Source organism: Triticum aestivum, chromosome 3A (assembly GCF_018294505.1).
Source record: "Triticum aestivum cultivar Chinese Spring chromosome 3A, IWGSC CS RefSeq v2.1, whole genome shotgun sequence".
Taxonomy (NCBI): Eukaryota; Viridiplantae; Streptophyta; class Magnoliopsida; order Poales; family Poaceae; genus Triticum; species Triticum aestivum.
Window position 1 is genome coordinate 715,465,596 of NC_057800.1, and position 16,710 is coordinate 715,482,305.

At 41.1% G+C, this 16,710-nt stretch overlaps 2 protein-coding genes across 3 annotated transcripts; both read left to right on the top strand.

Annotated features, from left to right (window-relative positions):
- The first annotated feature begins 347 nt into the window (after window positions 1-347).
- LOC123059382 (BTB/POZ and MATH domain-containing protein 1) lies at window positions 348-2,014 on the top strand. The gene is made up of 2 exons (XM_044481964.1): window positions 348-625; window positions 1,177-2,014. The coding sequence occupies exons 1-2, from the start codon at window positions 417-419 to the stop codon at window positions 1,823-1,825; spliced, it is 858 nt and encodes a 285-aa protein (XP_044337899.1). The 5' UTR covers window positions 348-416; the 3' UTR covers window positions 1,826-2,014.
- A 6,594-nt stretch (window positions 2,015-8,608) lies between these two features.
- Window positions 8,609-15,034, top strand: LOC123063448 (crossover junction endonuclease MUS81). 2 transcript variants are annotated; one of them, XM_044487234.1, is made up of 13 exons: window positions 8,609-8,917; window positions 9,536-9,633; window positions 9,793-9,871; window positions 10,040-10,126; window positions 10,219-10,329; window positions 11,407-11,564; window positions 11,663-11,716; window positions 12,847-12,908; window positions 13,288-13,446; window positions 13,832-13,911; window positions 14,066-14,261; window positions 14,392-14,478; window positions 14,610-15,034. In XM_044487234.1, the coding sequence occupies exons 1-13, from the start codon at window positions 8,706-8,708 to the stop codon at window positions 14,712-14,714; spliced, it is 1,488 nt and encodes a 495-aa protein (XP_044343169.1). In that variant the 5' UTR covers window positions 8,609-8,705; the 3' UTR covers window positions 14,715-15,034. The 2 variants fall into 2 exon arrangements, with proteins under 2 accessions (XP_044343169.1, XP_044343167.1); XM_044487232.1 differs by having other exon boundaries at window positions 8,612-8,917; window positions 14,066-14,300.
- The last annotated feature ends 1,676 nt before the right edge of the window (window positions 15,035-16,710 follow it).

Here is a 16,710-nt window from a genome sequence, read left to right on the forward strand (position 1 = left end):
GTAGGGGGGATAGAACTCCGAAGTTAAGCGTGCTCAGGCTGGGGGAGTGAGAGGATGGGTGACCGGCCGGGAAGTCAGGCGATTTGGAATGAGTGATCCACACTTGAGCAGTTAAGAGAGGTGATTAGAGACTAAAGCATCAAATAATTCAGAAAAATTAAAAATCGAAAAAAGAATCAAAAAAATTAATAATCTCTTTTTCGTTTCTTGATGTATGTTTTAAATTTTGATCTGAATTTTTTTAGAGGTTATCTTAATATGTGCTGTGAAGATGCATGATTTTTTTATAATGTTTAAATTTAAATTTCGGTCACAAGGCACACGGTGACATGCAAACGTGCAATGTCACCTGATCTCTGTCCCTCCCAAACCACAAAGCTCACCCCCAATCCCCACGCCCCCACGCCTCGGCGGAGATGGGGCCGTCGGTGCCGAGGAAGCGCAGGGTGAACCGCCCGGAGAACGAGGAGGTCGCGGCCTGGCTCTTCTTGAAGCACCGCTCCATGGCGGAGCAGCAGCCGGGCGGCCTCCCGGAGCACCAGGCCCGCGCGCTCTCCGCCGCCTACCGCTGCGTCTGCGCCACCAACGTGCCCATCCGGACCTTCGGCGACCTGGCCAGTCTCAGGTGCGCATTTCCCTGCCTCTTTCAAATCAAACTGTTTCCGTTTACGACGCTGTTAGGATGAGGCGAGGTTTTGGTCGGTTTCGGGGCTGGATCTGAGCAATGCACTCGGTCTGCATAACCATTTGGAATCACATGTTTCAGCTCGGCTCCATCGTGTGTCCATTTGCTCTGCTGCAACCGTTGATTTGCTGCAGGTGTATGGTGAAATCAATTCAGGCCATTACTTAGCATTTTTGTCTGGCGAACTGTACTTATATCACCTCTAAGTTGCCATTCAAATTAGGATTTGCCTGCATGTAGATAACCAGAGAACTGCTATTCCACTATACCAGTATGTCATTCGTTTTGACCCATATGTATCTTTTGTTTCTCTTGTGTGTGTGTCAAATTGAGTCATGGAAATCACATACTAGACTAATGTGTGGAATGTATCCAGTACCAAATGTTACTTTCTACCATTGAGTTGCGTCAATTTTTCAGAAACTTTACATTTTTCTGAATCAGTTTGATGAACACTGTTGTTGCTTCTGCGGTTCTATTATTCTTCTCAGGGGCGTTCACCTCCTGAAAGATTCCTTGCCAGGGTCCACCCTTGATTTGCCCCAAGAAAGCCCTCCAACATTTGTCTCTGTGGCCCCATCTAACCTGCACCAGCACCTCGGTGATCTCCTCAAGACCGAGAAGGGCGCGGACCTAATTTTCGAGGTTGATGGTCACACTTTCGCAGCACACCGCTGTGTGCTCGCTGCCCGATCACCGGTCTTCAGTGCGGAGCTCTTTGGCGGTATGAAGGAGGGCAACACCGCAGGTGCCGTGCGCATAGATGAAATGGAGGCAGAGGTGTTCAAGGCGTTGCTCTGGTTTGTGTATACCGATTCCTTGCCGGTGACAGAAGAGGAAGATGAGGATGTCATATGCCAGCTTCTGCTTGTTGCGGCCGACAGGTATGGCATGGAGAGGCTGAAGAGTATTTGCGAGGAAAAGCTATGCAAGTTCATCAACGCAGCCACAATAGCGACCATCCTGACGCTAGCTGAGCAGCACCACTGTGATGGCCTAAAGAAGGCATGCTCAAGGTTTCTTGGCTTCCCGGCAAATCTTAGGGCTTTGTTGGACAGTGACGGCTTCGATCATCTCAGCAGGAGCTGCCCTTCCGTTGCTCAAAATCTGGTTTATTCGGCCCTTGTTTGGTGGGATTGATGCTTTAGCAATTATAGTTCCTGGCTTTGAAATGGTTTTCTTGTACCAGCAATGGTGCTTAGCTCCTTAGTTTGGTTTCAAGACTTATTATCTGCTGTTTATCGTGGATTCTTATTGTATGACTATCAGACTACCTATCCTAACATTTGAAGAAACTGGAAATTAGTACTATCACTTTATTTTTGTTTCGTTTTTCCTTGCATGTCTTCATCCTTCTAAATTCATCCTAATGGCATTTGATATCTTTTACATTTTCTTACTGAACTCTTTTACATTTTCTTATTAGGAATTTTGTCCTGGCATATTAGTAAATTTATCCTAATGGCTTGCAGAATTATGCTTATTTTGGTCTCTATTATGTTAGTTCGTTGACAGGTGCTTCTTTTCCTATTGTCTAGTAATAGCTTTGTTATTAAGTAGCCATGTTGACTGATATTCACCAGGCTTGCAATTTCTCAGGCTACTGTTTTTCTTTTCATTGAATGCTTTGGATGCCTACTGCAAATCAGGAAAAGAGCTGCAGGTTGCATATAAATCTCAGACCTTGACTCAAATGCATCTGGAACTGGGGGTACAGATCTAAACTTTCTTTCTTGCATCCTATAGAGCAGAAATTCATGCATTTGCTGTTGAAATGTAAAAAAGTAGTACAGCCTTCCATTCCTTGCAACGATGATTTGGTATTTTTCTTTTCTTTTTTGCCAGGAATATTAAGTATTGAATATTTTTCTTTTCTCTTTTGACGGGAAGATTGAGTATTCAGTATTTTTCTTATGGTTTAAGTTAATTTATTGAATTTTACCACCATGTTTTAAAACGTGGTTGAGTTCAGATATGCACTATTTGCTACCTACACTTCAGTTAGGCACGACTAGACACCTTAAAATGTTGCAAATATGCAAAAGAAATCAGCTGTTCCTGGCCTCGTGTTTGAGAATGATGCTACTTTCAGAGAAAGGATCAGGCTTTGAATAAAACACTTCATGGTAGGTGAGTGTGACTTGCACCCTCGACATTTCAAACCTTCGATTCAAGAAAGGTTATAAGTTTATTGGGTAGCGAGACCAACTGACTCCTCTCAGATGATGATGAGAGAAGTGCATATTACACCCCTCAACTCTAGCCCTAGTCTAATATACAACCTCCAACTCCAAAACCGTCTAATCTGCAACCTCCAACTCTTAAAACAGGCCAAAATTCAACCCTCCTCTCCCCTTGACCGGTTTTGATCGGGTCTGACCCGTTGACTGATGAACAGTAAATTTGAAAACAAAAGGAAAATTCAGAAAAATAAAAAAAAATGTAAATTCAAAAAATAGTTGGGAACAAAATTTTAAAAATAATTTCGACTTTTCCACCGTGCGAACAGTAATTCAAAAAAAGCTCGAACTTTTGGAACGGAAATTTTCCCTCGGTCACTGTTCACGCAGTGAAAAAATCGATTTCCCTGATTTTTTTACTTTTTTGAATACTGTTCACGCTGTTTACAGTAATTCAAAAAACAAATCCCGGCGAATTTTGTTTCCAATTTATTACCTCCGGGTACATGTAAAAAAACTGAATTTTTAATACTGTTCACCGGTGAAAAGTCGAATTTATTTTTTAAAAATTTTGTTCCCAATTTTTTTTTAAATACTGTTCATCCAGAGGCAAAAAATGCTTTCTAAAATTTTATTTTTCTGAATTTTCATTTTTTTTCCGAACTTACTGTTCATCAGTCAATGGGTCAAAACCGGTCAAGGGGAGGGGAGGGTTGAATTTTGGCCGGTTTTAAGAGTTGGAGGTTGCAGATTAGACGGTTTTGGAGTTGGGGGTTATATATTAAATTAGGGCTAGAGTTGAGGGGTGTAATATGCACTTCTCTCGATTATGATCTAACATGTGCTCGAGATTCTATCCAGGTTCAGTGTTTGTGTGATGAGCCTAGAGTCGTCAAATTTCTTTGTCCAAAACTTTGTGTTCCTTTAGAATGATCTCTTCCAAAATGAATTACCATTAACATACTCCCTCTGTCCCTTAATCTAAGATGTTTTTGCGGTTGCAAAACCTTCTTATATGAAGGGACAGAGGTAGTATCTCTTTGGAGCTTTTCAAATGTGTCATGTGAGGACGCACCTTGCATGTGAATTCGACGGACAGGGATCAGGTGACTTGCATCCAGATTGTCCCAAGGGAGATTTCATTTCACAGTAGATTGTCCCAAACGCTACAGCTGCTATAGCGACCAATACAGGGCAATTTTAGCAGGAAAACTTGGGATTTTCAGCAAGAAAACAGAATATATATTCAACATCCCTAGTTATAGGTTAGAACTTACAAACAAGCATCACCAGTTCGGCAGTTGAAAAACAAGGGAAATCAAACAAGCACCACCAGTTCGGCAGTTGAAAAACAAGGGAAATCAAACAAGCATCACCAATTACAACAAAACAAGCATTCACCATTCACTTGAATTCAAAGTCTCAAGTTCATAACTTCCCGTGCATCATGAATAATAGAGGTTTGCACCAGGGCCGGTAAGCAAAAAGACCACGTCCATTACATGCATCATGAAATGTTCACAAATCACAGAGTTTTTAAAAGCACAGAGGGTAGAATAAGGAACGACATAAAGAAATCCATAGACAAACTGACAGTCTAACATTTTAGAACCAGAACTCATGTCAGTGTCGTTGCTGCCGTCGTCACTTTCTGAAGCAGAGGAAGCGGAAAGTATATCTTCATGAGTAACAGACTAACAGGAATCATAATCTTCTTCTTTTTTAAGTATTGGATTAAATGCCGAAGTTGATGGTCCAGCTTGCACACTTGCATTTGCAGATGGTAGTTCTTGTTCTTGATCTTTCTGCTTTGGCTTGTTCTTTGTCAACATTTCATAGGGAGTAAGGCCTTACATGTCTCTCCCAAATGCTCCAATCACTGCAAGCATCATTTCAAAGCTTGGAAGTAGGACTGTGTTGAGGGTAATGTCTGTTTCATGGAAGAACTAACAAATATACTCACAGGCACAAATCCTGATCTCTCCCCTTCTTTGAGTGGATAGCTTGGTTTGTAACTTAATAGAAAAGCCTTTCCCCTTCCTTGCAGCTACAATCTTTCTAGTGTTTTGACGCAAAACTTATCCATAGCACTATATGTGGAGCCCTTACTATGGCCTTTCCATGATAATAGAAGAATGCCACCACCACTCGCAAAAAAAGAAGAATACCACCGCCACCGTCACCTTTTGATGCAAAACTTACCCATAGCACCATATGTGGAGCCCTTATTATGGCCTTTCCATGAGAATAGAAGAATACTATCACCACCCGCAAAAAAAAAGAGAAGAATACCACCACCCAACATGTCATCTTCATCAGCAATCCCAACATCATTGCCATCCAAAGTTACATCACTTTTATGTATTGTTGTGCCATTGGCCTTCTTTTCCTTTGAATCATCTTTGTTTGAGATCAACTCCCTAATCCTTTACTTTACATCAGTAGGAACATGTCTGCACAAAAAGTCAGTTTCTTTCTTGATGTTTGCAAGGTGGTACTTCATTCAGTAATACCACTAGCGTAAACACCATGGCAGAAGTTGCATTCCACAAGGACTTCTAGTTAATGTCTGGAATAGTGCAATGCATCCATGTCGGGTCATCTGAGTTCACTGGAAGTACATGAGGTGGTTGTACTATCAGGGCTTCTTTGATTTGCATGATTTTCAAAACGCGGGAATAGGAAAAACATAGGAATAGAGTGTCATCTCCTCTTGTATCCTACGTGATTGGGAGAAGTGTTTGATAACACATGAAAAACAAAGAAATTCTACAAAGAGGTTTAAGTGGATGGAAAGTTTCCTCCAAAATGTAGTACAAATGAATCCTATGGAAAAGATCCTAAGGATTCCAATCCTACAAATCAAACGGCCATCATAGGAAAAAATCTTAAGGATCGAAAACCTTCAATAATCCTATGAAATTCCTTTGTATCAAAGGAGCCCTACGTGAAGTGCTTGATCAACCAAGCCTACAAAAATCAAATAGACATAAACAATTCAATTATCTATGTGCTCTGTCAAGAATTTAAGGCCTCCTCTGGTTCATAGGATAGGAATATCATAGGAATAAGAAACTTGTAGGAACTGAGATGACATATATCCCAAATCCTATGAGTAGAAATTGGAAAAGAGATGTCATTTGGTTCACATCATAGAAATTTTTCCATTGAGTCTAGGCTAATTAATGTTGATTTTCCTTTGAAATGTAGAGGACAGAAACCAATCCTACGTAGGGATAGGAATCCATTCGTATGAACCAAAGGACTCTAAAGGAAAAATTCTTATAAGAATCATATCCTATAGAATTCATATAAAATTCCTCCAAACAAAAGGAGACCTAAGAATTAATCCATCATCTTCCTACTGTTCTAGTAAACATAAACCAACACAAATATGCAGTTAATCAAACCTATGCAATTAATGAATAAACAAACCAATGTGTGACCAACAAAAATCTACAATTAATCAGTGACACCAATCAAACTATCAAAAAGCTAATGTGCGGCCATAAATTCCATGTTTTGCAAAAAAAAAGCGCTTTAGCACTAGGCTAGTAGCATAGTCGACAATAAAAGAAATTAAGCCTCAAGAGTTGCGTTGGTGTATCAACAAGCATGGCGTGGTGCAAGATTTGTTGCTGGTGCTACCGAAGATTCACCTGGTATGGTGCAAGCATGGCATGGTGAGGAACGAAGATTGATAATGGCAATGTACACTTGATAGTCAAGCAGGTAGAAATAAGGCTTGTCCGTACCAGCCGGCAATGGCAATGCACTGGGAGTTGGAACCATGTGAGACTGAGATGACATTGTGGACTCGTCGTGTAGAGGTGGAGAGGCCCCCCTCTTCGCCGATCGCAGCCTGGCGGCTACTGCTAGGAGGCCTGGTCATAGCATTGCCTCCTCGTCTGTCACACCCGACAGCTTACAGCAAAGCAACCACTAACCCACCGAGCGCAGCTATGAAGAACCGCTTAGCCGCAACTGCAACCTTTCCAGATGGGAGGGAATGAAGGTAATGGGACAGAACGACTATGTTTCCTTAATGAGTTGCTCTCTATCAGGAAAGTTTTGGGCCTCTCTATTTGGCATCTCTGTGTTCACTCTGCTTAAATGTAATCCAAGCCTATCAGCAACCACAACATCTTTCGGACCATTTCGTGCAACAATTGCGAGTATATATGCCCAGCGTCCTGAACATCGATTCCACCATCATAGCTGCACTTTTGCTGGTGATTTTAACTTTTGTTTGCGCACACCCACCATGGCCTTCATATCCTCCATGTGGTGGACGATGTTCGCAGATATAACGAATCTACTAGAGTTGCTCTTAGCATACAAAGTGAGTTTACATAGCTTTCAAAATGCGTGAACAACATGTTTGTAAAAATCTGCCCACACAAACAAAAGGATTTAGAGAAGTATACATAAAAACTTCAACACCTCCTATGTGATTGTGTTTTTTCCAAGCATTTAAAAAAAGGGTTTTATCATTTATGCTACTGGTTGTGTCCCACTACTCAATTTTGCCATTAGAAGTTACAACTGCTCAAAAATGCCATCAATCCGTGAGATGCTTGCTCAAAAATGCCATTAGATATCTAAAAAATGTCATCGTTCTGTTAGATGTTTGCTCAAAAATGCCATTAGACATTGTTATTTTTACGTCAAACCCGTTGACCATGTTCTATGACAAAAATAAGCCTAGACCCACATGTCAGTTCTCTCTATCTCACAATGATATGTGTGGCCCCACTTGTCAGGAGTAACCAAGCGAATAATTTTATAGGAAAATAAAAACGCTATTGGGATCAAGTGGGCCCCATACTTTACTGTAGTGAGATAGAGGGAGAGCTGGCATGTTGGTCCATAGGTATTTATGTTATTATAACATGACAAAAGAGATTTGAGATCACAATAATGGTGTTTAGTGGCATTTTTGAGCATGTGTCTAATGAAGCGATGGCATTTTTGAGCGGTTGAAATTTCTAATGGCAAAACTGAATAGTGGGACACAACCGGTGGCATAACTGATAAAAACCCAAAAAAGAGTCACATTTGATGATCGGAAGGAGAAATAAAAGTAAGCACTAAATTTATTTTCCACAAAGGATGCAAAACTCAAAGTTTTTACTGTGTTTACAGAACAAACATATTACTCAGAGATTTAATACTCAGTCCCTGTTTGGTTCAGCTTTTATCGACAGATTCCGCTACCGTGCAGCAGAATCTGAATCAAAGGGCGAACCTAGCAGAATCCGATTTCAGAAATCCGCTGCCAAAATCTGAACCAAAAGCGGAAGCAGCCCAGGACGTGCTTTCCAAAATCTGATTCCGCTGCAGGCCAAAATCTGAAAAAATTGTATTAGCTGGTTTGCCAAATGACCTACATCTTTTTCACATCAGATTTTCCACAACTATTTTTTCATAGCAGATTTTTCATATATTCTTTTAGAAATCCACGGCCAAACCAAACGGGGCCTCAAAACTAGCTCAATACTTTTGGCATTTCGACTTGTCATTTCAAACATGCCTAGTAGGAGTAGGACACGGTCTCTGTGTAGCGTGCACCTCTACGTACGGTCTCGTTCCCATCATGACTGCCGCGGCACTTATTTATCTGTTTTTATTTACCTGTTCAGAGTTAACTCTCGACTGTAAAAAACATTATCGACTGTAAAAACCAGTGAACCACAAAGCCAAAACTTCCGCACCAGTAATGGCGGGCTCCTCCTCCCCACTCCCAAACCCCAAACCCTAACCCCCCCTCCCAACTCCCCACCCCCACAGCCTCAATCCCCTCCCAATCCCACATTCCCACGCCCCCACCCTCGGCGCAGATGGCCCCGTCGGCGCCGAAGAAGAAGCGCAAGGTGAACCTCCGGGAGAACAAGGAGGTCACGGCCAGGATCTTCGAGAAGCACCGCTCCATGGCGGCGCAGCAGCCGGGCGGCCTCCCGGACCACCAGGCGCGCGCGCTCTCCGCCGCCTACACCGGCGTCTGCGCCGCCAAGGAGCCCGTCCGGACCCCCGGCGACCTGGCCCGTCTCAAGTGCGCAGTTCCCCATCCCTCTCAAACTGTTTCATCTTACACTGTTGCGACGAGGCTAGGTTTCGGTCGATTTCGGGGTCGCGCGCTTGGGATTATGTATTGGGTCACATCGCTGCTCTAAGACAAATGGGTCGGTTTATGATTTGGGCGCCTTAGCTCTGTTCGGTGGATGTAACGGTTTAGTCCTTAGGGGATTTTAGTTATGCCCATTTGGTCTGAGCATGAATTTTCGGTTTGGATGGCTATTGGTCTGTGGAATCATAAGTTTCAGTTCAGTTCCCCTTATGTTTGCTCATCTGCTGCGGCCGTTGATTTGCTGCAGGTATATGCTGAAATCGATTCAGGCCATTGCCATTTTTATATGGGGAGGTGTATTTATATCCATCCCTTTAGGGTTGTCATTCTACTTGGGATTCGCCTGCAAGTAGATAACCAGAGAAATGGTTCATATAGAACTCTTTCCCTTTGATTTTTCTTTTGTGTGTTCAATTTAGAGGTGGAAATCACACATCAATCGTTGCTTTCTACATTGAGTTGCATCGATTTTTGAAAAAAATTACATTTTCTGAATTAGTTTAATCATTGTTGTTGCTTCCTCGGTTCTATTATTTTTGTCAGGGGAGTTGGAGGTTGGGTTGTTGATGTTATGGAAGACTCCTTTCCAGGGTCCAGCCTTGATTTGTCTCCTCCGACAAGTAATACACCAGGAGAAATGGGTAATAGTTTTCATGACTGCTCACATGTCTCTGAAATCTGTTATTCCTTTTTCATCATCAGGATGGCAACAAGTCTTCTTCCCCTTCAGTTTTATCAATACTCAGTTCAATGGAAACAGGACTATTATCATATCTTACAGGGTACTGTCCTTTTAACAGGGAAGAAGAACACACGAAACAAACCTTATGTGCCACGGTTGAAATCAGCTGCTTATGCAATAATGATCACACTCTACAGGTATGATTTTTTTGGGGTGGGGGTGGGGGGCTATCTTACCTACATTTTTGTTGTTCACGCTGCAAAATTAATGCAACCTTAGTACAAAGGGCAACATTTAATCAGAGGAAAAGGGAAAAGACACTTGAATATGCAACAACGGATATTGACAGTTGTTTCCCCCCCTAGGGAAATGGAAAGAGGGAAGGAATTTATGATGAGGCAAGAGCTTATTGATGCTGCTGAGGCCAGTGGTCTGTCAGAACATGCAATAGGGTACAGTTTCAGTGATTCAGTATATGCCACGGTTGCTGATTTCAGCTGATATTTTAGTGCATCGCTAACTGTCTCTGTTGTATTATGAGCAGCCCAAACAACAGTAGGAATTCTCGGAATGAAGGTTACAGTTATACTGGATGGAATAGCATGAAGACGTTAACAAATAAGGATCTGGTTAAGAAAAAGAGTAATCCTCCAAAGTAATGTGCCAGGCTCATCCTCATATTAATGTTATGTTTTTCCGTCATTTATTAAAAAAATAATTGGATCTTTTAGGGGAATAAACCCAATACGTTTTATACTCACGTATTAGAGCACAAGTTTTATTACCTTCACATCACTGGCTATTGCTGTATAATGTACTATTGTGGCTCTGCTAGCTATTGGTTGTGAACTTTTTTACTTTGCCTGATCTTTCTTAAATGATAAATGATATTTTAATGGACTCAAACTCAAGGAGATACCAGAGCTATAAAATACATCACTTGTATGCATGAACTTGACTCTCATTAGAGGGTTCATAGGGTTCTCACGTATTTAAGTATGATTGTGTCTGCACTAGTTTATCTGATTCATGCTCTTGCGACACTCACCGGATAGAAAAGCCTCTCACATGTTTTGGTCTGAGTGTGGATCGGCAGATCCAAAAATGTGGCTAACCTTGACTCTGGTGTGCTTTTGCTGTTTGGTACATGTGTTCTCTAGTAATTTAACTTGTATCAAGAAACATTCCTACTTCAGTTTTTTCTCTTGGTCGGAGAAGTTTGATATAGTGCAGCAGTGAAGTCATATATATGCTAGCAGAGTATCAACATCTGATAGTTTGCTAGTTGATGCTTGTGGGCACCTTAGGTAATATAATGCTCTCTAATCTTTTGAGCTAATTAAGAAAATATATCTTTTAAACATACAGCTCTGCGGTGGCATATCATCAATTTTCTATCGATGGAATAGAAGCAGGCATGTCCAATTCCATAGCTCCTTTGTACTTATCTGGTCCACAATATGAACCTGAAACATGTTTATAAAAATCTTGCACATGTGGCCATTTGGGAATGTTCCAGATATATGCCAGATTGCTACATGAACCAGATCTTGCTCATTATTTTGGTCCTACACTCATGTCCCGTCTTTATTTCCACCCTGAATACAAGCAGAAGCTCACCCTGTTCAGTTTGCAATTCCTTTTCTCTCTCTGGGGCTTTATTTGCCAATCACACACATTCTGTTGAGATACCAAGCATAGACTTGGGACTTACCGTATGAGTTTGCTGTAGGTATTACCTAACAGAAAAAGGCAAAGAGACAGCTCGCGATTGTCTCGCACGATCTGGATTGGATGGTCCTGCAGGACCTTTAACGGCAGCCGGTCATTCTGCAGTTGTGCTCAGCGATTCAGATTCTGATGAACATGACAGCAGCAGTCCCCTGATAGGTATTAATAAAGTTTTCTGCTCATGCACTATGAATTTCCAGATAACCGATTATGGTACCCCAGCAGCACTATAATAAATTCCTTTTACTCAATTGCAGGTTCTGAAAGAAGTGGACTTCCAAACTCAAAAGCAGGCAGTTCCAGTTCCTTTGGTATTAGCATGCTTTCTTTGCATATATATGATGATATATTCCATAAGACTAGTCACAGTGGGGAGTAACTTAGAGTAGTAACATGCATATGTTACTAGTCTATGTTACTACCTTCGCAGTGGGTAGTAACATATGTATTGTGTCATGCATCACTTCATGTATTACGTTGTAGACTCATCTTTTCTTAATATGTGTGATGTTACAGTAACTAGCTATGTTACCACATGCCTCTCTTTCTTCATTAATTACATGCCATATCATCTATTTTGCCTAGATAAATGTGATGTTACCACCTATATTACTCCCACTGTGGGTAGTCTAAGCAAAATATTACAACCCGCTGATCTTTGTAGTTAATGCCATTTTTTTTCAGACAACGGCCGCGCTACTAATTCTCCTCTTTCATCTCGAGGAATGTTTAGACAGCAATCGTTTAGTGCAATGGTACACTTGACTTTCCCTTTCCGTACCCTTCTTTTTCAAATGGAACATAATGCAACATTTTCTTTTCTAACGTCAGGGTTCTGCTGAAAAGTCTTTACTAGCTATGCCACCTCATCAATCTAATGAAAGTTTTCTGAAAGTTTATGACGTGGTGCTGATATTGGATGATCGAGATACTTTCGGGTCTGTATGATCGTATCTTACTCATGAGTTGTATTTTTTAGTTGTGTCTGATATTTAAGTAGGATCATAATAAGGCTGTCTTAGCAAATAAACAATATATTTAGGCCCCCCCCCCCTAAAAAAACATCTTTTGAGGAGGGTAAAGTAACTGAGGATTGGGAGTATGCGTACCTAGTCTCTTTTTCGCATGACCTGCAAGGGCATTCTATTCTTCATGTTAATATTATTTCTGTTAAAATAAGATAGGCAAGGGATTTCACATATTTATCCACTTAGTGCTGGAATTGTGAATTTTACACTTTGATTCGTTATCTCGTGTTACTTAAACTGTTTAACCTTCTGCTTCTGTATATAAAATTTAGATTCTGCATGTTATTTAATTAAATTATTTTCCAAGGAAACAAATTGATTATTGTTGCATCCATTAGCTTTTTATGTTTTATTTAATCATCCATCTATGTATCAGAATTCAGTTCTCTTATGATTGCTCCCTTTTTGTGCAGACCCCGTTCCAGAAGAAAAGTTGTTGATAATATACGCTCGCATTTTAATATTCCTCGTAGAGGTTAGTTGGATTGAGAGTTATGTGAACTCTTCTTTGTTTAACACTGCTTGCATTTTCCTTTCTTCTTGTATCTAATTCATCAGTACTCCTCTGGGTGTTATCCTTGTTCATTTCTTCAGACAACCAAAATACACTGCTAAAAGTCATTATATGCATCAACATGGCTCTAAATTAAATGCCCTGTACTGCTGGATTAATTATCTGATATGTTTGGTCGCTGCCCCACCGTGTTGATGATAGCTGACTGCATATTTTTCTTGCTTGTGCGCAAGGAGACAACATAATAATATTACCAAAGTTGCTTTGCATAGATTGAACTGTTCATATAATGTGCCAAAGAAAATGGTGCTGATCCTTCTGTTTGAACCATGTCATCCAGATTAAACAATTGCCTGTTGGAGACGCTCTTTGGATTGCTCGCCATAAAGAACTTGACACGGAGTATGTTCTTGATTTCATTGTTAAAAGGAAAAATGTGGATGATTTACTTGGGTCGACTAAAGACAACAGATACAAAGATCAAAAACTAAGACTGAAGGTACCATCTGAAAATAGATTTGATTTTTGTCATTAATATTATAAACCTTCCATCTTAACTTTCCCAGTTCTTCATGCTTTCAATTTCTCACTGATAGTAAAAAGGGGCAGCCCACATGCTATCCCCTGTGATTTGTTGTTGCTTGAGTCTAATCTTAGCCGAGGAGATTTTTTTCCTTATTCTTTGTTATCATTAATTGAAAAGCATAGTCCATATTTGGGTATGAGATGATGAAGGACAATGTTATTAGCAGACATAAGCTTGAGCCCGTAGATTGTGCATCTCTTCCCAAAGAAACTGTATTTCTTGTCCATATATATGGGTTTGCTGTGGTTATTTTAGCAACAATACGACGTGATACCTCCATTTGTTGTATCCTTTGCAGAAATGTGGGCTAACGAAGTTAATATATCTAGTTGAAGGGGATGTAAACACTGTAGATGGATCAGAGAGTGTTAAAACAGCGTATGTACTCTTCTCATGAAGCCTGGACGATCATGTTGACCCCTGAATGCCAGTACTTTTTTCTCGTTGTTTAACATTATTAAATATTGTTCCCAATGCTTTGACTGTCAGCCTTATGCCCTATTAACTCTCCTCCACATGCCTTTTATTTCAGCTGCTTCACTATTGAGGTTCTTGAAGGATTTGATGTCCAGAGAACCACTGGGTATGCTAACACTGAAAAGAAATACGGCCACCTCACAGGCTCTATAATTGATTACTACAGCAGAAACTTCTCTGCTGGTGCTGATACCTCTCGACTTTGCCTGACCTACGACGAGTTTGTGAAGAGGTGTTCTGACCTTGAGAAGGTAACTATGGGCGATATATTCGCCCTTCAGCTTATGCAGGTAACTGGGCGAATATGGCCACCTCCACCAAAGTTTGCCGAGTAGTCCATTTCATGCAGTAGTTTTCTCATTTATTGTGCATGTAAATCAGGTGCCACAAGTGACAGAAGAAGCTGCTCTTGCTGTCACGAGTCTCTACCCCACTCTTCTCTCGCTTGCTAAGGCGTACACCTTGCTTGTGAGTCCTCTTTTCCTTTCAACTTATACAATGTTCTTTACATATCGTTAGCTGCTCCTCACGCAATTGATGTACAGAACAATTCAACATGTCTGTAGAACTAAAAGTTTATCCTTGTAACAACTTTGAAGGATGGCGATAGGCGTGCCCAGGAGGAGATGTTGAAGAACAAGAGCGACATGGTCAACACGGGGGCTAGCAAGAACATCTTCAAGCTCATCTGGGCGGAAGGATGAACACCCCGTACTTAGCCGGTCTTTTGGTCACCATCGCGGTGATTTCAGATCTTCTACGCAAGTTCCCAAGGTGAAGACAGGAGGGACCCTTTTTGTGCTGTGCCTGGTGCCTTGGAGAACTGAAAGTCACTGAACTTGTAACCACCACCTAACAGAACGCCTTAGCGTGGCCTCGCTCCCCGTTTAAATTACTACTAGAATTGCATGCTCCAAATTATGGAGTCGTCTTATTAAGGTAGTGCATTAGCGCTTCATGTGTGTATATATACTAATATTAGTTCTCGACTCAGTTGCTTGGATTATGTGATGTCTTGTGTTAACTCGACCTTGCTTGCATGGAAGCAGACAAGGCAGGTATTAGAATTTAGCCTGCTGGCAAAGTGACGTAGACTCGCTAGACCCCATGGTTTTTATCCATGTGCTTGATGGAACCTGAAAGCGTTCTTTGGTCGGCAGGTCCATGTTCTGCAAGAACAACATGTTGAGCAGATTCTATTTTGTGAAGATTGTGGTGTTGAGTTCTGTGAAGATTGTGGTGTTGAGGAGACGATTGAACGTCGTTGCTTCCTTCCGGTCAGGATCCCTTCTCTTCATAGAAATTGTTGATGGCAAGTTTCAGAATCGCATGCTGCTACCATTTTGTGTGGGTGCTGGACGATTTGGACTGAAAGAAACAATAGGAGATATGGAGAACTTCAAATGGGCCATTGATACCATCCACGATCTAGCTGCGCTAGTGGGCTTGAAGACAGCACGAGAACTGAGGGAGAAATCGGTCTGGATACCCCCTGAGATCACTTACAACAAGGTCAATGTTGACCCGAGCTATTACGAGCAAGATGGCTATGGTAGTACGGGAGTTGTTATCTGGGACCATATCGAAGCACTGGTTCAGAGCACAAGCAATTTTGGTATCAATTTTGCACAAAATGCAAGCACTATGGAAGCCTTGGCGCTTGGTGATGGCATTCGTCTTGCTCTTGGACACCTCAAGGTGATCATCGAAAGTGATGCTCAAGATGTGCGAATGCTAAATGAGGCAAAATTTTCAAGAGCAGACCTGGTTTCATTGTCCATATCAAACAAAAAAGCAAATGCATACGCGAGATCCAGTTTTCAATCTTGCTCCATTGTCCATATCAACCGAGAAGCAAATGAAGCGGCACACATATGTGCCAAATAGGCTAGTGAGGATTGTAGAAGACGTATCTTGGTGAATTACACCCTTGCTTTTCTTCTAGGATGTATTCACACACACTGTAATCCACCTGAGTAATTCAATATAGCCTGTTGTTGCGAAAAGAAATTGTTCGACCTATTTGTTGTCATTCGGGTGGTGGTCTTATGGAGATGTGCCCTTGGAGTGCAGGGCATGAGACATGAAAGAACCATAAAGAAAGAAGAAAACAAAGAATCGTTGGCCATACTGCTTTGTCGCATGGCGCCAATCGGGAGCAGACCGCCGCCCCTTGGGTCCGGTAGGAGCTTCAATAGGGCGCCTTGTTGAGCTTCTTGGCACCCATGCGCCCCCCTCATGGGCCGGCCCAAGAAGAAAATAGCGGTTGATTGGTTTCCTAGTTCCCTTGATCACGTTAGACCGGTCGCGGTCAACCAGTTGACTTTCGAAAGAAATAAGTTTTTTTAATAGTGAACTAAAAAATGCCCATGGTTTTTGAAAGACAAGTTCACAAACTTAAAAAACAATCACGAATTTGAAAAAAAGTTTATTAAATTTGAAAAAAATCACATATTTTAAAAAAAATTAATTGATTTTGAAAGAAGTTCATCGAATTGGAAAAAATCATTGAATTTGAAAAAAGTCCATCAAGTTTGAGAAAAACTTCACAAAATTGAAAAAAGTTCACGGATTTTGAAAATAAGTTTATTGAATTTTAAAAAGGTTTATCAAATTTGAAAAACACTTCACTAAATCTGAAAAAATCATCGAATTTGAAAGAAAGTTCATTGAGCGCCCCGAGCACCCACCTTCGAAATT

Bases quoted from the DNA above. Each gene is read 5' to 3' on its own strand.
- LOC123063448 (XM_044487232.1), top strand. From the start codon at position 8,706: ATGGCCCCGTCGGCGCCGAAGAAGAAGCGCAAGGTGAACCTCCGGGAG. The intron at 9,872-10,039 runs GTATGATTTTTT...TTCCCCCCCTAG, and splicing joins ATAATGATCACACTCTACAG to GGAAATGGAAAGAGGGAAGG. The intron at 11,565-11,662 runs GTATTAATAAAG...ACTCAATTGCAG, and splicing joins CAGCAGCAGTCCCCTGATAG to GTTCTGAAAGAAGTGGACTT.
- LOC123059382 (XM_044481964.1), top strand. From the start codon at position 417: ATGGGGCCGTCGGTGCCGAGGAAGCGCAGGGTGAACCGCCCGGAGAAC. The intron at 626-1,176 runs GTGCGCATTTCC...TATTCTTCTCAG, and splicing joins GGCGACCTGGCCAGTCTCAG to GGGCGTTCACCTCCTGAAAG.